The 22,678-nt window shown below is 43.1% G+C and overlaps 2 protein-coding genes and 1 long non-coding RNA gene across 3 annotated transcripts in view; 1 reads left to right on the top strand and 2 right to left on the bottom strand.

The window, feature by feature from the left end:
- ALDH7A1 (aldehyde dehydrogenase 7 family member A1) overlaps window positions 1-3,274 on the bottom strand; it is a 29,714-nt gene extending 26,440 nt beyond the window's left edge. Inside the window, exons 1-2 of the mRNA XM_083464563.1 lie at window positions 3,072-3,274; window positions 401-454 (exon numbers count right to left, since the gene is read on the bottom strand). Coding sequence (XP_083320689.1) covers window positions 401-454; window positions 3,072-3,272 — 255 coding nt within the window. The 5' untranslated portion in view covers window positions 3,273-3,274. The remainder of the gene's footprint in view (window positions 1-400; window positions 455-3,071) is intronic.
- The window catches only part of LOC310688356, a 387,571-nt gene that overhangs the window by 277,346 nt on the left and 87,547 nt on the right, over window positions 1-22,678 (bottom strand). The gene's annotated exons all lie outside the window — the stretch shown is intronic.
- Window positions 9,704-22,564, top strand: PHAX (phosphorylated adaptor for RNA export). Its single transcript, XM_083464641.1, has 5 exons — window positions 9,704-9,872; window positions 16,311-16,936; window positions 18,980-19,100; window positions 19,334-19,417; window positions 20,763-22,564. Exons 1-5 carry the CDS (start codon window positions 9,783-9,785, stop codon window positions 21,030-21,032), a joined length of 1,191 nt encoding a protein of 396 aa, XP_083320767.1. The 5' UTR covers window positions 9,704-9,782; the 3' UTR covers window positions 21,033-22,564.

Genomic DNA, 22,678 nt, shown 5'->3' with positions numbered 1-22,678 from the left:
ATTTTTTGACTCTTGTAGAAAACAGCAATGGAAAAAGAATGTACCCAGCCAGCAAATTCTAGTTTTATGGAAGAAGGAGGTGCTATTTGAACAAAAAAAGCTTCAGAACCTTTGGAAATAGTTTGCCTGAAGTGGTAGAATAAAAGAGGAAATATACCACGAACCCATTTCTGTGGCGCAAGCACCATTTCAACACATGTGATTTAAATCCAGCAAAGGAAGGGAGCGTACAACCATAAAATTTCCATCTTCCACTGCTCTCAGCTACTTTTCCACAGCCCCTCCCCAATTAGCTCTACTGACATTCCAAACCTAGCCTTTGGCTATGTGAAGAGTACTGCAAAAATTTCCAGTGTAGCATTTATCTATAGACTGATCAAAGAAAGAAAAAGACCCATACCTGACGAACTCTGGCAATTGGCTGATTGTTTGCAGGGCAATATGTCGTCACGATCTAAAGAGAGAAAGATATGCCAATCCCCTTTAATCACCAAGAACATAGCTTCTTCTCTAGCTTTAAGGATTAAGGTTCAAGAGTCGCTTCTACATCGGGAAAGGACATAGTATGGATGGTCCTATTATCTCAATCTGAATACACTCACCCTGATCTGCAGCGGAATGAGAACCACAATCTGCACACCAAAGCAAGCTATGGGCACATTGAGCAGTACCGTTGTGGGGAAAACCCATAAGATGATACACAGATCCTGAGTTTGGATTCCTATGAAGCGGCCTTGCTCTGGGGAGAGATGGTACCATCGCACAAAACATGCAGCCTTCTGCTGCCCGTCCCTAGATTGAGGCAATTATATTTATTCTCCCGAGTGCATTTAAGGCCAAATTGAATGGGTTTCACTTCTAAGTAGATTATTAAGACTATGCACAGGGCTGTTCTGCCCATCGCATATAGCAGCCTCGCCTCGGCCCAATATACATGGAGCGTCTCCATCCCCATCATTCAGCCCAGACACTGAGGTCCAGCTCTGAGCACCTTCTGGTGGTTCCCTAACTCCAAGAAGTGAGGTTACAAGGAACCAGGCAGAGGGCCTTCTCAGTAGTGGCACCCACCCTGTGGAACTCTTCGGATTTCAAGAATTACACAACTTTTAGAAGACATCTGAAAGCAGCCCTGTTTAGGGAAGTTTTTAATGTTTGATATTTTATTGTATTTTTAATATTCTGTTGGGAGCTGCCCAGTCAGATGGGTGGGATATAAATTATTATTATTATTATTATGCAGATATACACAAGAGTTAGCAGCCAATTATAGATTTTTTTCTTGCTTGGTGATCCAGAAGCAGTTCCTACTCTGCCCAAGAGACCAGGCAAGAGCCCTAAGTAGCATGTTTCCGTATTCCTATGGTTTGATATTCTGGATATTATACTCTCTTGATATTATTAAAGAGCGGGCTATACATATGCATGATAAATAGCTAAGGAAGGCCTAATGGGTTTGGAATCCCTCCCTCTCGACCAGCATCCACCTACAGTGGCCAGGCTAGATGTCTTTGGGAGCCCTCCAAATAGGGTGCCCAAACATCTCCAGAAAGAGAAGGTCCAAAGGTAGGAGCATAGCCAAAGGACAAACATTTTCTCAGCCCAACAATATGAATGATTAACGTGTCCCTTTCTCCTGCCGATTCTGGCCAGGAAACGAACTGTGGCAACTGGTAAAGGGCAACATTTTTGTTAAAAGATAGACAAAATCAAGTGTGTTTCAAAACCACCGAAAGGTTACACATTAAAAGGCAGGCTCCTTTTCCACAGAATATGAATGTGCACAAATCCCACATCATAAACCTGAGGACATTTCGACTTCCAAAAGCAACCTGGTTGTAGCCAGACTTGGCCATCGCAGAACTTCACAAATTGCAATTTATCGGGAAATGCAATTGTGGCACCATTGTGCTGTCTCGGGATGATGACTTTTTCAAATAAAAAGTGCACCGCAGGGGCATGTTAGACATGCCCCAGCGTGGGCTAACTTGCTACCAACGCTCCCATGTTAATTAACCACAACAAATCACTGTATTTCGCTTCCAGCTAATCTTCACTGTCTTTTCAGCTTTCGTCTAAAGCGGGGTTTCCCAAAGTCGGCTGCTTTTTGATGACTACAACTCCCATCATGCCAAGCTAGTAGGACCAGAGGTTAGGGATGATGGGAATTGTAGTATAGAGAGAGAAGCTGCAAACAGATCAAGACATTGGCAGGATTATCGTAAAAACCTGCAGTTTTGAAAACATATATAAGATAGATATGAGAAGAGAGGATTAAAAGAATAAGACAATTCGGAGCATGCAGGAAAGGATGAAATTAAACGCAACGGACTGCAGAAAGAGGGGGAAGGGAGTCAAAAGTAAAAATGTTACAATTATAGCTAAATAATTGTTGCAATGTATATAAATGAAAATTATTTTATATAATAACAAGCTGCAAACAGATCAAGACGTTGGCAGTTTTGAAAATATATTAGATATGAGAAGAGAGGATTTTTTAAATTTGTGGTTTTCAATTTTATACATTCCAATAATTTTACAATTATTTTAGCATGATAATGTTACAATGATGGCTAAATCACTGTTGCAATCAGGGTCGGATTTCGGTTTGAAGAGACCCCAAGCTACTGAAGGTAATGGAGCCCTTTATATGTCCAGCTGTCCTTTGTCAACAACAAATTGTTGCTGCTTTTTGTGTTGAATACATGTTATATGGTAGTTTATGGACCTGATAGTTATCTAAAGCCACTTGCACATAACAAAATATGTATTTTATCAAAGTAATTGTTGAACCGAAATACAACTAAGAAGAAGTATATTAATATTTTTTTCCTTTAAATTTTTGGGGGGGCTCCCAAGAGAGTGGGGCCCTAAGCTATAGCTTGTTTAGCTTATACATAAATCAGGCGTTGGTTGCAATGTATATAAATTAAAGAAATAATAGGAATAAAGCTGTTTCGGGAAACCCTGCTAAAGTCAGATGTCTGGGAGCACATGGAGAACTGCAAATCCGTGGCTCGCTCCAAATTTGGCTGCGGTGACTTTCAGGCTTGCTCCCTCCCGCGGCTGCCTACCTCTCCTCGGCCTCCCCAGGAGCCATTGTAGACGCCCTCGTTCTCCTCGCGAAGCCCCAGCTCCTGGAGCCACGAGTAGCGGCCTTGGCTGATCAGCAGGGTCGACATGGAGGCGCTGGAAGCGACGGAGGCCGAGCGGACGCGTCGCGACAGAGCGCAGAGGCGGAGCGTCGTCCGCAGCATCGCGCCGCCCAGAGCCATCTGCGCGCCGGCCAGGAGGCTGCGGAGGGGGAGAGGATCCGCCACGCCCCCCAAAACACATTCCGACGGCGGCGATTGGCCGGCAGGGCACCCCGCCCACGGACCAGGCGGAGGCGCGTCCAATCGGCGGCGAGGTGAGCAACAGGAGCTTTCCTCGTCCCCGCAGGTGACGCTAGGGAAGGCGACGCCCCTCTCGCCGGGCGCTGCCACGCGTCCGGGATGTCCCGGACACGGCACCGCTGTCTCTAGTAGCAGGGGTCCGGGGGAATCCGGGCGCGCGGCAAGCCGGTTTCCCCGGGAAAGAACTCCGAAGATAGGCTGGCCACGAGTCAGGAAAATCCCTGTTTTCTGAAGATCAAGGGGGGGATTTGGGCCGGGAAATCAGGACGTATGGCAACCCGATGGGGAAAGCAGCAGAAACAGTTCCCTAATTGGAAGATCACTATTTTGGAGGGAAGTTTCTCCCTCCGAAAAAGCCCAACCACTTGGGATTGTTCCCAAAAAGAAAGCTCAACCATTTTGGTGGGTTTCCATTTTAAAAACGCTCAATAATTTTGTGGACTTCCGGGGGAAAAAACCCTCAAACAGATTTGATTCAGGAAGTTTACGAAATATGGAAACCCTGGCTTTTTTGCCCAAAAAAACTCATGAGATGGAATCATTTGCCTATTTCCAATCCACAACTGTCATTTTCATGCAATTTATCCAGTTCTGTTCCCTGGTTGCATTACTTAGGGTTGACATAGATACATCCGGAAATTCCCGGGCATAGGCAGTATTGAGCCATCGCAAACAGCATCTGGGTGGAAATCGCTTAAATGTCCAGCAAAATCCAGATATATGTCAAAACTCTTTTTTCTATTTTTATTTTGCAAAAGAGTTCAACAGCTCTGCAAAAAATAAATAAATAGTTTATCTGTCTGGATATTCACTGTTTGAAATACGGCATCCGAAATACAGTATGGCCCATGGGGACTCCGGGCTAAGTCAGTTGCAGGGGTCTGTGCCCCCTTACTGAGCGCATGTCTGCAGCCTTGCTCTGTGTGGTTTAGTTGCTGCTACTTCTTGGCACAGACCGACATGTAATGTTTTCTGTGCATAGAGGCGTAGAGTTGGGACCCGAGGGTCATCTAGTCCAACCCCCAGCAATGTATGACTCTTAACTAAAGCATCTCTGACAGGTGGCTGGCCAACCCATGGGCATAGCCAATCCTCAAAAATTATTGAAAAGCATTAAAAATACTCCGTTAACTGAGGTTCTGCACCCCGCTAACAAAAGCCTGCCCCCCCCCATCATGTCCTCTTTTGGGGGGATTTTTACCTTTGATCTCCAAAGAAAACAAGTTTAAATAATTCAAAGATTTTAAATCCATTACATTCAGATATTCATTCTGCGCTGTATCTCTTGAACTTCGTTCTAGTGACCCTTAGACCAAGTCTTATTCCTAAAAGGTTAATTTAGTTCCTAACATCAAGTAGGCTCCAGCTGGCTGTAAGTTGTGCAGTTTCTGATGCAGTCGGAACTTCAGCTGCCCCAGAAGTAGATCAAGCAAGAACATATACTTAAAGAGCAGCTTCCGATTTCACTTAATTAAAAGGTTTTTTGTGGCTATAACTGCCATGGTATACCATTCATTGTCACAATGAGCCCCTAGAAAGGCGGGCAGCCCAGGCACAAGCCTTTGAAATTGACAAGAAGCCTCACAGAGATTATGAACTCGGGTGACCCTACTTCAGAGAGATTTTGTTCACAAGTTCTGACTCTGACATCTGGCAAAGAGACAATAAAGTCTGAGAGGTGCCCTGAGAGATATCTGGTTTTTCAGCTAGAAAGAGGCCGCTTTCCCCTTTGCTCAGTGCTACTAAACCTTGGTCCTGATCCTGGCTTGTAACGCAGGTGGAATAGGGGGGAAAATCACAGAAATGGTTGCACATTCATTTGGGAAATGTGGTCTACCCATGTTCTGAAGCTCATAGACATGTATATTTTTAAGGCTGTTTATGGACCGGGATTTAAATCACTGCATAGGCAAATCATTCAACAAATAGAACTGATCAGTAATTTTTCTACACCATGTCACTGTGGGGCAAGAAATCCTGCTCAATTAAGCTTCCAGCTATAACATGAGGGAAAAGACAGAGATAAATGAGAAACTACAAAGTACCTGGATGATTTCCATAAGCATGCACAACCAGTGGCGTAGTGTGGGTTGTCAGCACCCGGGGCAAGGCAAGTAATTTGTGCCCCCTAACCCGTGGATTTGCGCCCCCTAACCCTAACCCCCAGATGTTGCGCCTGGTGCGACCGGCCCCCCCTGCACCCCCCACGCTACGCCACTGTGCACAACCTTTCTTCTGTCTAGGCCTTGAGCTGTGATAGTCACATGGCAAAACTGTATCAAGTCCTTACATTTTTCCAATTGGGAAAAGAGAAGAAGCCTCGATGCAAAACTGAAATATTAGACAAGCCTTCTCTCTCCAAATCCACTGTTTTAGGCGATACGTTTAAAACAACAGTTGTTTTAAATTGCTTTCTTTTGACCCTGTTAACGGAGAAATCCGAGGTCTCCCCCAAGCACTCAGAAAAATCTGTCAAAACCTTCAGCCGTTTGAAAACCAGGAAGTTAAATAAAAAAGATTAACACCGGGGAGTACCTTTCATGCTGTTAATGGGTATATTTTGCAAAATCGCAAAGAACCTTTTTATCTAAAGCAAGTTTCCTTGGATCTGCTGAAAACCTTGTCAGCACTTCCTTCTCAAATTCCTCCTTTTTTCCCAATGCAGTTTTTTCTGGGCACACTCAGTAAGCGTAGCACATTTCAGTTTCAAATATTCTGATTATTGTTGTTGTTGTTGTTATTATTAATTTGAATTTATATTCTGCCCGGAGGTCTCAGGGCTGTTCACAGAAAAGATTAACATAAAAACAACAATATATATAATTAAAATAAAAACAACAACCCAATAACACCTCCCCCAAAAGAGTTAACTTTAAGTTTTATTTTTGTAGTTTTACTTTTAGTTAAGTATTTTTAAATTTATTTACTTGATTGGGAGGGCAACTGCCCCCTGCCACCCCTACCCTTTGGGCCTCTGGTAAAAGCTGCAGATCACAGACCCTCCAAGTGCCCCTATTTTCCAGAGACAGCCCAGGATTTAGAGAAACCACCCCAGTTTCTGATTGGATCCTGGGATGTCCCACATTTCCTTAGGACCATGGGCGGAGCAAGGATTTTTGTTGGGGGTGGCTGGCTTTTGTTGGGGAGGGTCAGAACCTCAGATTTGTATTGATTTGTATTGATTTAGGGGACACCCATGCTTAGGATGTCCCTGTTTTCATTGGGGAAATGTCGCAGGCTATGGAGTTACGTGACCGCCAAGCCAAGGAGATGAGTAACTGGACAACCTTTGGAAGACATCTGAAGGCAGCTTAGGATAGAGAAGTTTAATGTTTAAAATTTCACCATGTTTTTATATATGTTGGAAGCTGCCCAGTGTGGCTGGGGCAACCCAGTCAGATGTGTGGAAAATAATTGTAGCACCCTGCTCGTGGTTAACGCTTAGCTGGAATGAAATATTCAACACAGCAATAGAGAAATTAAAATAATAATTTGTCAGACAAATAAATGATAGGCACAGTGGTATATGGTTACCAAAGCTCTGCCCCCCTCCAGCCCTGATGGCCAGCACTTATATTTCCTCAGCCCAGCCCCCTTGCTCCTCCTATGGCTGCCTCTGTCCAATCAGCCTGGTTGAAATTCCTACTGGCTGTTTGCTAGAACCAATCATAAAAGATACACCCATTTCCTATTACCTTTTATGGGAGACAAAGAGCTATATTTCCTTCTATCCATAAATGGCAGACAAGTAGCCATATATCTTACATTTGCCTCGACAAGGCACCTTAATTACCAGATCACCTTTTGCCCCTGTTGCCCCTGCATTCCAAAACAAATGGCTCATGGTATTAAATTGTATCTAAACAGAGATCTTGGGTTCACATTCTCACACACCATCAATGAAATAAGAAACTAACATAAGAATCTAACATTTCTTACTTTCTAAATCCTTTGCATAATTACATTAAGCCAACAAATCTCATACATAACATAGATAGCTTTTTAGAAGAAAAGGCCTTTGCAAAGCAAAAAAGGAACTCAGTAAAAACAGCTTCAAAAGAAGCCTCTTCAGTTTACACCCCCCTTTCCCAGCCAGCTGCTTTTCCCATTAGCTCTTCCCAAAATTTATTGCCCTTTAACTCTCTCAGTATACCTTAAACCTTAGGAAAATATGGCTAGAGTCTGATGGGAGGCACATGGTATTATTTTCTGTTAAACAATAAATCTTACTATTTACCAACTCTTAATTAGTGTTTTTGCAGCTTGATTGTATTCTGTAATATGTAGGGTCAGTGTAACATTTGCTCCCAGCCTGTAATTTCCTTTTACAACTTTGAAAAACTTGTCTCCTGCTACTGCTATAAATCAGGGGGGGCCTTGTTCAGGAGAGCAGGAAGATAAACAACTGCCAAAGTACTTAGCCAGCTGGTTTCTGCCTGGCATGAAACATACAAACATTTGCAAATATATCTTTAAGCTCATTTTAAAATACAGGCCTTGATCAGATGCCTCATAAGAAGAAGAAGAAGAAGAAGAAGAAGAATAGAATAGGATGACCCTATCTGTATCGGGAAAATGTTGGAGGCTATGGAATTTTGTGACTCCTGAGCCAAGGAAATGAGTAACTAGTCAACCTTTGGAAGACATCTGAAGGCAGCCTTGGATGGGGAAGTTTTTAACGGTTTAATGTTTTATTATGTTTTTATATATGTTGGAAGCTGACCAGTGGCTGGGGCAACCCATTCAGATGTGCGGAGAATAATAATAATAGAATAGGACGTCTCTATTTTCATCGGGGAAATGCTGGATGTTTTCTTATGTTTTATATATGTTGGAAGCTGCCCAGTGGCTGGGGCAATCCAGTCAGATGTGCAGAGTGTAACAACAACAACAACAACAACAACAACAACAACAGAATAGGACAGCCCTATTTTTATGGGAGAAATGTGGGAAGCTATGGAGTTATGCAACAACAACCCCCAAGCCAAGGAGACAAGTAACTAGACAACCTTTAGAAGATATCTGAAGGCAGCCCTGTATAGGGAAGTTTAATGTTTTATTATGTTTTTATATATGTTGGAGGCTGCCCAGGGTGGCTGGGGCAATCCAGCCAGATGTGCAGATGATGATGATGATGATGATGATGATGATTATTATTATTGAATAGGACATCCCTATTTTCATCGGAGAAATGATGGAGGCTATGGAATTTTGTGACCCCTGAGCCAAGGAAATAAGTAACTATATGACCTTTAGAAGATATCTGAAGGCAGCCTTGGATAGGGAAGCTATTAAAGGTTTGTTTTATTATGTTTTTATATATGTTAGAAGCTGCCCAGAGTGGCTGGGGGCAACACAGTCACATGTATAATAATAATAGAAGAAATATTAGAGGGTGTTAAGTTATGTGACCCCTGAGCCAAGGAGATAAGTAACCACACAACCTTTAGAAGACAACTGAAGGCAGCCTTTGATAAGGAAGTTTTTAAAATGTTTATTATGTTTTTATATGTGTTGGAAACTTCCCAGAGTGGCTGGTGCAACCCAGCCACAGTTATTGTTATAATAGTAAAAAACTGTTAGGTTGTGGGCGAACATAGCAGACGACACAGCGATTTCTCCAGAGCAGCTCTTTATTTGTAATCTGGACAGAACTGAACAGCAAACAGCTCAGCCAGCCTGCTTTTATAGGCAGCCGGCTGTCAACATTGTAGCAATAACAACCCAGGGTTTCCCGCCTAAAATAACTGACGTGGACCTGAGTGAAAACTATCTACAGTATCCCCTGGCTGGCCCAGGGTGAGAACTTCAGTACATAACACTAACAGCAGCAACAATAATAATAATAATAGAATAGGACGTTCCTATTTTCATCGGAGAAATGTTGGAGGGTATGCTGTATAGTTAGATCCAACTGGACACATTCTTTTATAAACATCTCTCTCTCGAGGCATTTCTCTTGTTCCAGTGTCTTTGTTCCTAGATGGATGCATAGAGCTACATTTAGCCCTTACATCTTTGTGAAGGAAATATGGAGCGGGTCACGCTGAGTCCGTTACACTTCGGGACCTGTGGTTCGCGTGTGCCTGGTTTTTGTTTTTAATGATATTATTTTTATTAAACATTTCCTTGCTTTACGAAAGTACGCGCGTAGTCTCCGTTTCTTCCCCCTCCCCCGCCACTCCCCCCCCCTCAGGCTGCGTAGTCTTTCCCACAGCGACGAAAGCGGCAAGTCCCAGACTACAAGTCCCGGCATGCAACTCGGAAGGCTGGTCCCGCCGTTCACCGCTCCTCCCGGCGCAAAGCATTGTGGGCGCTGTAGTCCTGGCTCGGCTGAGGCCGGGCCTTTTCCCGCGCGCTCCTCCCGCGCTGGCTGAGGAGCCGGGAAAGATGGCGCTGGAGGCTCGCGGGATGGAGGAGGACGGGGAGATCTCGGACTCCGACTGCGAAATGCCCGCCTCCGCCAGGAGCCCCTCGCAGGTGAGGCCGCTGCCCGGCGGCAACCGCTTCTTTCCCCGTAGGCTTGGGTCCGCCTGGGCGGCTGAGGCCCAGAGCAGCTCCGCGCTCTCTTTCCTGAGGGAAAAGCCGCGGCGAAGCGAGTGAGGGGACGGCCCCGGCTTGCGGCCTTCCCCGCTGCGTTTCGCTTTTGCCTCCGCGGCGGCCGCCAAGGACAAGAAATGCTGCTTCCCGCAAACGTCGCCCCGTCGGTGGCGTTCGAAATTCACCAGGCGCGTTTTGCCCCGGCGGCTGGCAGGTTGGCGCCTGAAGTCACCGCCGTCTGGAGGTGCCCGCTGGGGAGATCCTGGGGTCCGGCCCGTTCTCCCATGCACAAGCGACGCCTAGAAACAGGAGATGGGGAACCTGGGGGTGCCAAACAGCACCTTAAGTGGCACCTATGATCCTTGGCTAATAGGAGCAGTGGTCAAGGATGATGGGAATTGTAGTCCAATACATCTGGAGGGCTGAAGGTTGGGGGTGCCTGCCTTAAGCCGAGGGTGCAGCAACGCGTGCGGTGAAATTTTCCATGGAGGAGCAGTTGCGGGCCAGAGGTGCCAGGTTGTGAGGGGGGTGGGGCAACGTCATGCATGTGATAGCCTGATGTTGTGTGTGTGAGCCTCGCACCTCCCTCCCTAAGCCGGTCAGGAGTTTCCCAGGCTTTGGGAAGGAGGTGCCAGGGCTCGGATGGGATGCTGGAGCCCTCCTGGCTCCTTCCAAAAGCCGGATGGATAGATAGATAGATAAATTTATTGTCATTGTCCGTATATACACAGTATACACAACAACGAAAATCAAACACCCACCCAAAGACCGGGTTCACATATACATTTGCACGTATCTCCGACACTCTCATCCTATTTAGACATAATCTATAAAACATAACATAATCCAGAATATAGCATGACCTGTTAAAGGCATAACATAACCTAAAACCTATCTCATTCCTTCCTACTCCCTGGGCATTGGGAAGGTGGCAGGACGGATCTTGGAGTCATCTGAGCCTCACGCCTCCCTCGCCAAGCCGGACAGAACCACCTTGGGCTCATATCTGCTTGATCCAGATCTAGTTGTCTCTACTAGACCAGAAGTCTCCAAACTTTGGGGGCCTGCGTGAACATTTGTAAATCAGGGGAACTGCCATGGGCTGCCGCCACACAAATCTCCTGCAACCAAGCACACTCTACATCCTATTCTGTTGGCAACAATATAATGTTTCTTTCAGGCTTCAGCAGAAGCAGGGGAACCTGTGGTTGCCAGACTAGGCCTCTGTGGACACATGTATGGACGTCTGTTTTGGGGACACTTGGCACTAGACAGTGATGGCTCTCTAACGATATATGGAAGCAGACATGGTCTTAATTTTCCCCCCAGACCAAGCCTTCTTGATTTGCTTATGGCAGTTTGTACTTGAAAGGAACAACTCTGTGTGTGGCTGTTTCGAGGGCCACATTGACCTGGCTTTCTAACGTAAAACAATGTTTGGTTTTCTAACTTAAAACAATGTTTGGCTTTCTAACTTAAAACAATGTTTGGCTTTCTAACTTAAAACAAACTATTATAATTAGTGTTTGTCTGCATTAACTGTTCTTAACAAGATTGCCACCAAATTCTCCTTGTGCTAGTAGAGATGTCCTAAAAGAGATTTCAAACAGTGCGTTCAAACTACCTCTGTATCAAAGTTTGGCTTGTATGTTTAGGGCTGTGCTGCTTTTGTCTATCATTAGATAGGAAAGAGAATAATGGTGTAATGAAGTAGAGGAGACTCACTTTCCTGAAAGGTATTCAACCAAAGCTTTCAGCATACGCCAAATTGGTCATTCATTTTCCAAGCTTCTGGACTTGTCAGCTAGTTTCTGTAGAGCAAATGATACTCATCATTATATTACCATCACCTCTGGTATGGCTAAGTAAAAAATGTGGTAGAACTCTTACATATTTTACATAAAATTATCAAAACTAACAAGGTAGTGCTATTTTTTGTGAAGTTCCACACTGTTTCAAATCTCGGCATAGAAATATTATACATCCAGTAGAAATCAGTGAGATACATTTGATATTCCGTAGGCATGTATTCAGTTTTTACATGCTTTCAGCCTCAGAAAGGGGTGGAAGGATTGTAGAAATAGGCGTGTTTACTTATGGATGTATACTTTATGCCACATGTGGGAGATGGTGCTTATAAATCTGAGCATAGTATTTCTACATTTCTGGCTGTGGGAAGTGGTCCTAGTACCTGGGGATGTGCGGAGGCTGGAGGAGGACTGATAACATCTATGCACTCAAATTCAGACAGTGTATTGCTGTGAAATTTTTGGACCCATGGCCATTTTTCCCCACACCCATTTGTGGAAACCAGCTGCTGCTGGGCTTTGTTGAATTGAACCTCTACACACAAGCTGGGGTGTCAGGGTATGGGTGTTTTCAGATTCCACCACAAAGGCCATACATTCCTGCGCCAGATGATGTAGCTGACTACTGCCTGCACCTAGAGGGCTGTGCCCAAGCCCAACAAAGCTCAATTGGCTGCACTTGAAAGACCTATTACTTGAACCTTTTGTGAATGTTAGCAATTTTCCTTTCTCCCGTCAAAATTTTGACCCAGTTCTGCTGTAAGCAGAGCTAGCCCAGTGGAAATGTGGTGCCAGACTTGCTGAGGACTGTTAATACAAAGCAGACCTTGACTACAGTAGCTAAACTGAAAATTCTTCCACTTAGAAAGTCAGGTCAGTGTGGGCCTTTCAAATAGCCACATGCATGTTTACACTTTGCAAGGGCAACTTGCTGTAAGCTGATCATAACACTGATAGTTTTTGGGCTGGTGGCTAAAGTGGGGTCAGTAGTGTATTATTCTACCTCTCCTAGTCTTTCATTCTGCCCTCCTCGTTAGAAAGCTAGCATGTTTACACGCAGGAATATTGTTGGACTGCAACTCCCATCAGCCACAGTTATTACTGTGAATGATCAGGTTGATGGGAGTTGTAGTCTAACAACATCTGGAGGGCCACAGGTTTCCCCCCCCTAATCATTTAAAACTGCAATGTGCTCACTTTGCTTGCTTTTTATATTTGGCTTTTTAGTCTCTAAGCATGTATCTATGCTAGGTTTTTGTAAAACAACACTGGGTAATGCTCTGTGATAACAAAAATGGGGTGCTTCTCTTGTTTGAGCTTTCAACATTTCCCCTAAAATCTGACTGTGACACTGAGGCCTTGAGTAGCAGTAGAACTCAAGAATTTAGGCTCTGCTGAAATGTGCTGGTCACACTATCAGATATCCTTCAAACACAACACAGTTAAATATTTCATTATGTGACCAAGATAGTCTGAAAGCAGCCTTCTGTTGCTGAAGTGAACCAAATAAACAGCAAATGTGCAATATATGTATAAATCTCATAGTATATCTAATAGGTGAAATATTTATATGCTGTGTTTATATGTAAACCTTCCAGATGATACATGGCAATAGCTAAGTTTCTGAAGCTCCTCCAGGTGTCAGAAAGAGACAAGACGTACATTCTTTATGTAAGACTGTATTGTCATTCAGGAATCTGGGCTGTGAATTTTCAATAGGGTACATCAAAACAGGTGTGTTTTTTAGATAAAAGTAAAATTATTAAGCATTTGAAATTTGATAAAATAAAAGCAGAAGTTGAGAGCAGCATTTCACCAAGAGGAAAATAGTTGGGACCCACATATCAGCACAGGGCAGGGGCAAAGCCAGTAAGAGGGGTCAGGAGCCTCATTCCTGTGCTTTTGTGCAAGCTGTCACAAAGAGAAATAAGAGTTGCCAAGAAAGCAGCTGTGCATACCCATGCTATGTGATTGGGTGACAAGTGTGCCTTAAGGTAAAGGTAAAGGGACCGTTAGGTCCAGTCGTGACCGACTCTGGGGTTGCGGCGCTCATCTTGCTTTATTGGCCGAGGGCGCCGGCATACAGCTTCCGGGTCATGTGGCCAGCATGACTAAGCCGCTTCTGGCGAACCAGAGCAGCGAACGGAAACGTCGTTTACCTTCCCGCCGGAGCGGTACTTATTTATCTACTTGCACTTTGATGTGCTTTCGAACTGCTAGGTTGGCAGGAGCTGGGACCGAGCAACGGGAGCTCACCCCATTGCGGGGATTCGAATCGCCAACCTTCTGATCGGCAAGCCCAAGGCTCTGTGGATTAACCCACGGCGCCACCCGCATTCCTTACAAGTGTGCCTACAGCATAGGAATAATGCTTTCTGCACCATACTCTATGGCTAGGGTCATGCCTTATATCTGGCCACAAGCAGGCTTGGGGTAGCCAACTTCTGCTGTGGATGGAAGCAAGACTTGTTGTCTTACTAATTTGATCCTAGTTGCAAATAATAGTTTGTGGAATCGAAAGCTTAACATTCAAGAAAGTGATTATACTTTGTGTCCTTGCATGTGTAGTCAGAGAGTTAAACAGAAATTTGTTTCTTGTTAAGCAGATAAGATTCTGCAGTGCATGCAGAGGGTAAGGTTCACATTACTGTATGCTTCTGGGTTTTGTAAGAGTCTAAATACTTTCCAGCCAATTTGTTCTAATCATGCAGCAACCACTTGATATGCACACTTTCCCTGGAAATGCATTTATTTCCCATTTTAAATCAGTTTTTTCAATTGGCCCATTTCCCCCTTGATGATTTAAACCAATCCAATGTGGTTTTCAGCCTCCTTAGGTACTTGGAAGCTTGGTAGTGGGCGAATTTATTTGAGCTTCGAAGAGAAGGCCACAAATCAGTGTGGTATTTTAACCTTAAAGCTATGTCATGAAAAAGGTTAGATTAAGGCCTAACTTGCCAAAGCCAATTACAGGGCAGTCAATGAACATATTTCTTTGAATGAAAGTTCCAGTGATTCAAAGGTGGATTCCTTCCAAATAAAAGTGCCTAGAAGTGTGCAAGAGCAGCAAAAATGTTCTAACCCAGTGTGCGTGAGCCTTGGGTCCTCAGATGTTGCTGGATTGAGACAGTGGATAGAGAAACATTTCTCTCTTTCATAGTATAGTGGTACCTTGGGATGCGAATGGAATCCGTTCCGTAGCCCCGTTCGCATCCTGAATGGAACGTAAGATGCGACTGCGCGGGTCACGTTTTGCCGCTTCCGCGCATGCACGTGACATCATTTTGAGCGTCTGCGCATGTGCGAGTGGCGAAACCCGGAAGTAATGTGCTCTGTTATTTAGGGGTTGCTGCGGAGCGCAACCCGAAAGCGCTCAACCTGAAGCACATTCAACCCAAGGTATGACTCATGGTCATTCAATGTAGCTGAATGCAAGAAGAATCAGGTGAAATAAAGTAATTCTTCAGGGCATATTTGAGCTATGGAAATCGCTCCCACAGGGTTCCAGTGCTATCAGCTTAGATAGTTTTAAAAAGAAGCTGAGACAGAATGCATGGAGGAAGACTAGCAATGGCCGCTAAACAGGATGGCTGCGTTCTCTCTCTACTGTTGGAGGTAGTATTGCGCCTGAACACCAGTAAACTGCAGCCTGGTAGACTGCTCTTGTGCTCAGATCCTGATTGCCAGTTTCTCAAGAGCATCTATCTATGAGAACAGGAGGCTGGATTAGATGGACCACTGGCCTGATCTAGCAGGGCTGTTCTTGCGCACTTAGAATGGTACTCAGAAGTTTATAACGTTTTAACTGACCAGTTGGATAGGAGGGGGTGAAAGCTGATTCTCTATTCAATACTGTAAGTCACTTTGAAATTCAATACCTGTTCAGTTCAAATTGGAGTACTGTCGCTTAAAAGTTAAAGAGGTTGTGTGTGTGAGAGAGAATGGGAACTGAGCTTTGCCTTGAGTCTTGATCACAATTTTCTAGCGATTCATTCTTATTTGGCATGCTGATACACATGAGGAGCTTGGAGAAAATGAGAATAAGCTGAGTGCCAGAGGCTCTAAATTGGATCTTGGCACCTCCCTGCTTCCGATTTGCCTATGGTCAGACTGAGAGGAGAGAGATGGGCTCAGATCCTATGTCAGTGGGGACCTGGACAGATGGGTGTTCTCCCCCCATTTTTTACTCTCCTGAAAGACTGTGTATCCTGTTTGAGGACCTCAAGCCTTTCCTGCTCTAGTGCCTGTCTTCTTGTGGATAATAGAGTTTTAAATCTTTGTTTTGATTTTGGGGGTGCGGTGAGTTTTGTGTTTGCATTTATGTAGCTTTTGGTTTTGTTTTGAACTTACTTTACTTAATTTGTTGTAAGCTTCCCAGAGAAACATAGCAGCGTGCAAGTGTCAAAAGTAAAATGATGAGAGAGGAGGCTGATTACACTCTAGTTTGCCTTGGGAAGTTTTGCACCCCAAAAAAATCTCCTATAGGGTGGCAAATTAGTGCACAATAAAATGTTCCTTTTTTTAAACAACGACAGCAAACATCTGTCTTGCTTTCCTTTTTCCATTTCAGAAACAGCATGATATCAACTCAGCCAGATCCTTTCCAACTGGCATTCCCCCCTGCGCACCAAGTGTCCCTTACCGTACAACCAAAAGTTTGGACTCCAGTGACGAGAGCTTCTCAGATTCAGATGAAGACAGCTGTCTGTGGAAGCGGAAGCGACAGAAATGTTCGAATCTTCCTCCCCCTAAACCAGAGCCTTTCAATTTTGGCCCGATCCCTCAGAAACAGATTACTGTAGGGGGTAAAAAGATCAACAACATCTGGGGGGCAGTGCTTCAGGAGCAGAACCAAGATGCGGTGGCCTCAGAACTTGGGATTCTAGGGATGGAGGGAAGCATTGATAGAAGCCGGGCATCAGAGACTTACAATTACTTGTTGGCGAAAAAGCTGATGAAAGAATCTGAGCCAGAAGTGGGTGAAGCATTAGACAAAGAGTTAGATGAATATATGCAGGATGACAAAAAGACATTGCCAAAGGAGGAGGAGGAGGAGGAAATTGGACAAGGCGTCTTGAAACGGAAACGGCCTGTTAAGGACAGATTGGGTGAAAGACAAGAAATGAATTACAAAGGGAGGTATGAAATTACTGAGGATGATCCTGAGGAAAAAGTGGCAGATGAAATTGCCTACCGGTAAGGTTTTGATCTTTTAATACACCTTCGTCAGATTTTCAATAAATGTCACCTTACACAATAACAAAACTTGAGGGACATTGGGTGTTTATTTTTATTTTTTTTAAATAACGGTACTAAAGAAAAGCTATTACAGGGTGACCAACCCGCCAGTGCCGTGCTTTCATTGGCTCAGGGATACCAGATCCTTGAGATTCCGGTTAAAAAGAAACCAAGTCTTTAGCAAAATATGCAGGTACCCTTGTAAGCAGTTTCTGTGAACTGAGCTAGTCTGGCTGCTCCCACCTGCCAGTGTTTTTAGTCATTGCATGAAATCAGAGTTCTGAGGTTTCTGTTTCAATTCATGGTGACTGGGCAGACAAATGCTTTGGCTTCTACTTAAAACTGACTGAATTATTTGATCTTGTGTGTAAAGTTGAACCTGGGAGCCTCTGCATACTAAGCAGATTCTACAGCTCTTCCCCAAAGCATAACCCCAGTTCATAATGTTTATTTGCATGAAGTCCCCTAGTCGCCCAGATATTCAGTCAAAATATTACAGATTTATATAGCCGTCCAAGAATTACCATATTTTTTGCTCTTTAAGACTCACTTTTTCCCTTCTAAAAGGTAAAGGGAAATGTGTGTGTGTCTTATGGAGCGAATGCAGGCTGCGCAGCTATCCCAGAAGCCAGAACAGCAAGAGGGATTGCTGCTTTCACTGCGCAGCGATCCCTCTTGCTGTTCTGACTTCTGAGATTCAGAATATTTATTTTCTTGTTTTCCTCCTCCAAAATAGGTGCGTAGTCTGGTGCGTCCTATAGAGCAAAAAATATGGTGCTTGGTACAACCCCACTGCACTATACAGAAACCTCAGGACTCTGATAAAATTCAGCTGTTTAGACTCACCCTGAAAATATGTACTGTTCACATGAATTGTGTGGCACCCTCCGCTGCACAGCCATAGAATATGCTTGAAATATATCTTGATTTACTTAGACACAACTAAAAAATCACTGTGAGAAGTTAGGAATGCACGTTGGACCCATTTTGGTACTATCTCGTTTTCTCCTCTTTAGACCGAATCTGTGTCCTAGACAATTGCATGGGGTTTGTGAAATTACCAAGGCGGTGGTTAACTGGAGAAAAGCATGAAGTTATATCAATAGGAACCAAAAGTAATATGAACAAACAGAATTACAGTTTGTCGTGATTATTGGGTCTGTGCATGTGTAAATGTTTTAATTGCATTATCTTCTTAATTCTGGTTTATCCGCTGTGTGCTTCTGGTTTCCCACTGTGGCCTTGGACTGATACAGTTGTAAAATTTTGCGGTTTTGTACTTTGTCAGGAAGAGAACAGGAAGGTTCCCTGTGTCCCGTCCCCCCCTTTTTAGAAGATACTTATGAGGCCAACGGGTTCTGTGGATGATGCAGTCTTTCTGTTTGCCTGGTTTGCAGTTGTTGCAGAGGGCACAGCTGCCCCATGTGGAATTTGGAGCAAATTAGCCAGTGTGTATCTTATGCTTTTAGGCTCCAGAGAATGAGACTTTATAAAATTAAAGTTTCAAGGTAAAAAGTTCCACTAGACCATATAATTATCATTGGACCATTCTTTACCCTCATAATTTGATAGCTGGTAATACTCAGTTAAAATAGGTGTCTGTCTGTAATTCCCAATAACTGAAAACATTCTTAAACCATATTCAAAGGACTAAAGATAATTTTGGGTTGCACTCCCACCTGCCTGGAAGGTTATCCTTAGGGGGGAGTGTGTGTAAAATTGGGGGAGTAAGTGATGGTAAGCAGTAAGGTCAAGGGCAACTAAAAGTAGAAAGTACAGGCTGACAATTCAGTTTTAAAAAATATTACCAATTCAGATATATTCCACCCTTCTTCCCAAAACTCAGCACAGCGAGCCTTCACTACAGCAATGCTAGGCGAGTGTCAGATAGTGCTAAACTTGTAACAGGGGTACATTTGTTCATAATTATGTTTTGTCATTCAAGCAGGTTACAAAATGCAAGGGTTTCCAGTTTTCTTAGAATTTCCCTTCTCTTTTTAGGCTTTGTGAGCCAAAGAAGGATCTGATCATACGGGTTGTGAAAATCATTGGGAAGAAAAAATCTATTGAACTACTGATGGAAACAGCTGAAGTGGAACAAAATGGAGGCCTTTTCATAGTGGTAGGAAATAATTGCTTTTTCAGCCTACATACTTAATCTTTTAACAAATATATATATATATATTTTACATAATCTTTGCTCCAAGGGTTCTGTGCACGACTTCTTAAAAATATTTTGAGTTTCTGAGGAACAGCATATTTACAGCAGCGAGTCCTATTGAGTTGAACAGTGTATAGGATTGCAGCTGTTATGTCTATAGAAAGCTTTAAAAAGGTTATTTTTCCATTATGCAGAATGGCACTAGAAGAAGAACACCGGGAGGAGTTTATTTAAACTTGCTGAAAAACACACCTAGTGTAACTGGAGAACAAATCAAGGTAAATAACATAATATATGTAAACCATTTAAAAAAGCACATTTTTAGATTACTTTGAAAAGCAAATGTTAAATGAGAATGTTTAAAGTATATCTCTTCTTGCTGACTTCTGATTTCAATTTATACATCTTCTAAAGTAGAAAATGGACATCTCGTTAAGCCAGCTGTTCTTTAAAGATCCCATTTTTAATATTTTTACTAAGAGTATGTTTTCTGAGCACAGTTCAAAGTGTTGGTGCAGACCTTTAAAGCCCTAAACAGCCTCCAACCCCATCATTCATCCCGAATACTGAGGTCCAGCTTTAAGGGTCTTCTGCTGGTTCCCTTGTTGCGAGAGGTGAGGTTTCAGGGAACCAGGCAGAGGGCCTTCTCAGTAGTGGCGCCCGCCCTGTGGAATGCCCTCCCATCAAGATGTCAAGGAAATAAACAACTATTTGACATTTAGAAGAGACCTGAAGGCAGCCCTGTATGGGGAAGTGTTTAATGTTTGATGTTATATTATGTTTTTATATGTGTTGGAAGCCGCCCAGAGTGGTTGGGGCAACCCACTCAGATGGGCGGAATAATAATAATATTGTTGTTGTTGTTGTTGTTACTATTATTATTATTATCATCTTCATTATTATCATCATTATTTAGATACAAGAAGAGTAACAACCATTCCCTCCCATCGAACAACTCCCCCCCCCCAAACAACCCCCCAGCCCAGGAGTTTGTTCAGCAGCCTCAGCTTTTGTAGCTGGAGTCAGTCTGGGCCCCACCTTCCCAGGCTAGGTACAAAAAAATCTGCAGGGGTAGGGAACGGGTCTTAAAGGACTCACAGACAAGGTGGCCTCAGGCCTTTTTAGCAGTCTTAGCATTTGTAGCTTACAACTGTATTTCTGAAGGTTTGCTCTTCAAAGAACATGACAGTAAAAAAATACCCCCTAACATTTTTCATAATCCAAAAAGTCATCATATTTCCCTGTTTTTCCCCCTAGTCTATTAGTAAATCAGTGAAATCATAAAATTAAAATCTTCCTTCTAACTGCAAAATATGTAACAAATGACTGTAGCGATGATGGGCTTCAGAAACAGCCCTTTCTGTATTCTGGGCAGGCAGACTTGCAGCTGTTTAAAATAGAGCGCCTCTCTCACTTCAGGGAGCTGAAGTCTTAATTTTCAAATATTCTGTAGCGGCATTTGAAAGGATATGGCATTCTTCAAAAGAGATTTTTGTTCTTTTTGTCATACAGTTAGCTTTCATCTCTAGTTTAAAGGTTAGCGAAGGAAAGTGGTGGTTTCTGAAAGGTGACATTGCCTATTATTCCTCAGCACTTCATGGAGTGTTAACATTCTCTTTGAAGGAAATCTTCTATATTGAAAACCAGAAGGAGTATGAGAACAAGAAAGCAGCAAAGAAGAGGAGAATTCAAGTCCTGGGGAAAAAGATGAAGAAAGCTATTAAAGGGCTCAACCTTCAAGAATATGATGATGCCTCGAGAGAGACTTTTGCTAGTGATACAAACGAGGCATTGGCTTCACTGGATGACTTGCAGGAAGGACATGGAGAAATGAAACTGGATCCTGAAGATGCTATTGAAATTGATCACACGCACGACGTGGACCTCTTTTAATGCATCGGGTACTTGAGAGACCATGCTTTTTGTGAGATATATTAAATTGCAGTTTTTATATTAAGACTACGTCTTGTTTTCATTAGTGGCGATGGTTGTATACTGAAGAGGGCCTTTGTTTTCTAACTTAGTGTCCATACTTGAGTTTTCAGTTTGATTTAGATCATGAAAATACTTTGATCCGCTATCTCCTTTGTTATATAGCTCAGCACCTAGTTATGCTATGTTCCCTCACCTGTGGGATAGTTTCTAGGTAAGAGCAAAACTGAATATTCTCATTCCAGAGTAAAGCTCATGTCTGGCGCCTGCTAACTGCATAGAAATGTTTTCTGTATTATTTAACTGAAGGTAATATGCAACAAAGTGACATACCACACTTGGACATTTAATCTGCCATGGAAGCATTTATAATAAGCATGGTGTTCATGGTTGCAGAGTTTGGGAACATTTTTCTAATACGGTATTCCAAATGCTTGCAAATTACTGAAAATGTCTCTTTAGATGCAGCATTAATAATAGGAAGGAATGCAGTGCAGAGGTATTAGGTGTCCTTTGTCTGAATGTACATTACTATCCACGAGACTGTTTTCTCTAGAAGATTGTAAGGAAACTTCAGATTTATGTTTTGTTTTAAATGACAAAGTATCTGGGATTTTTTTTTCCCTATCTGAAGCGGTAGATGCAAAAATTTGCAGAACTCTTATCCCATTTTTGAATATTGTTCAGTAAGACACATGGATTTACTGCACCACACTTTTAGTTATGCTGATGAGTTTTGTGCTAATGGTGTGATATTGTGTCAAATTACATGTACTTAAGTACCACTGAAATCTGTTGGGCCTTGAACACAATGTAACTGGTTACAGAATTGCAGCCCCCAGTAGGCCAGACTCAAGATTCTTGGTTACCATTTAGGACTACAGTACTCTTTCTAAATGCATATTTTTGTTTGCTTCATTATCTATGGGGGGTGGGAATCTGAGTTGCATAGTTTAGCTACATGCAAGTGTTGTGTTGTACATGGCAGTTGTGCATAGTACAGCTTGTCGGGTGAAAAAAAGCCCATCTGAACTTATCCAGGCTGACTTCTTGGCTCATTCTCCTCTGTATTTTTGTGTTAATGCCCAACAATTTCACGAAAGGGTTGTTGAGGCTTAGGCTGTGGTCCGCTGATAGCCTTCAGAGGGTCTAACAGTCTGCTGCATATCACCTACGCTGAAAATTCATGGCACTAAATTGCCTTAAATCTTGACTACACTGACTTAATTGTTTTGTGAGTTGCTGCTCAAATAACAAGTATACCAATTATCAATAGATCATTAAAGATCAACAAGGCTAAAGATATCCACAGTAACTAAATTTCTTGGGATAGAAATGTTCTTTTCTTAGTATCTGGTATCCGAGATGACCTCACACGCGTATGGGGTATTTATTTTTGTGTTTTCATTCCAAAATGTTAAGTTAAAACTGCTGTTCCGGATGTGGAAACAATGACATGTTATTGCCAGCTAATAAAGGATTGCTCTCTCAAACCGTATTGTAGAGAATTCAAACTTCACCTATAAGATGGTTGTACTGTACTTAAAAGATAACTATTGCATATACTTCAAGTTGGACATCCTTTTGCAGTGGTCTTGGTAATTTTC

This window comes from Podarcis liolepis, assembly GCF_965112155.1.
Source record: "Podarcis liolepis genome assembly, chromosome: 11".
Lineage (NCBI taxonomy): Eukaryota > Metazoa > Chordata > Lepidosauria > Squamata > Lacertidae > Podarcis > Podarcis liolepis.
Note: the sequence above shows the minus strand (reverse complement) of the source record. Positions and strands in the feature narration are given on the sequence as shown.

Excerpts from the sequence above, each read along its gene's own strand:
- PHAX (XM_083464641.1), top strand. The coding sequence starts at position 9,783 with ATGGCGCTGGAGGCTCGCGGGATGGAGGAGGACGGGGAGATCTCGGAC. Across the intron at positions 16,937-18,979 it reads GCAGATGAAATTGCCTACCG|GCTTTGTGAGCCAAAGAAGG; the intron begins GTAAGGTTTTGA and ends TTCTCTTTTTAG. Across the intron at positions 19,418-20,762 it reads TAACTGGAGAACAAATCAAG|GAAATCTTCTATATTGAAAA; the intron begins GTAAATAACATA and ends TTCTCTTTGAAG.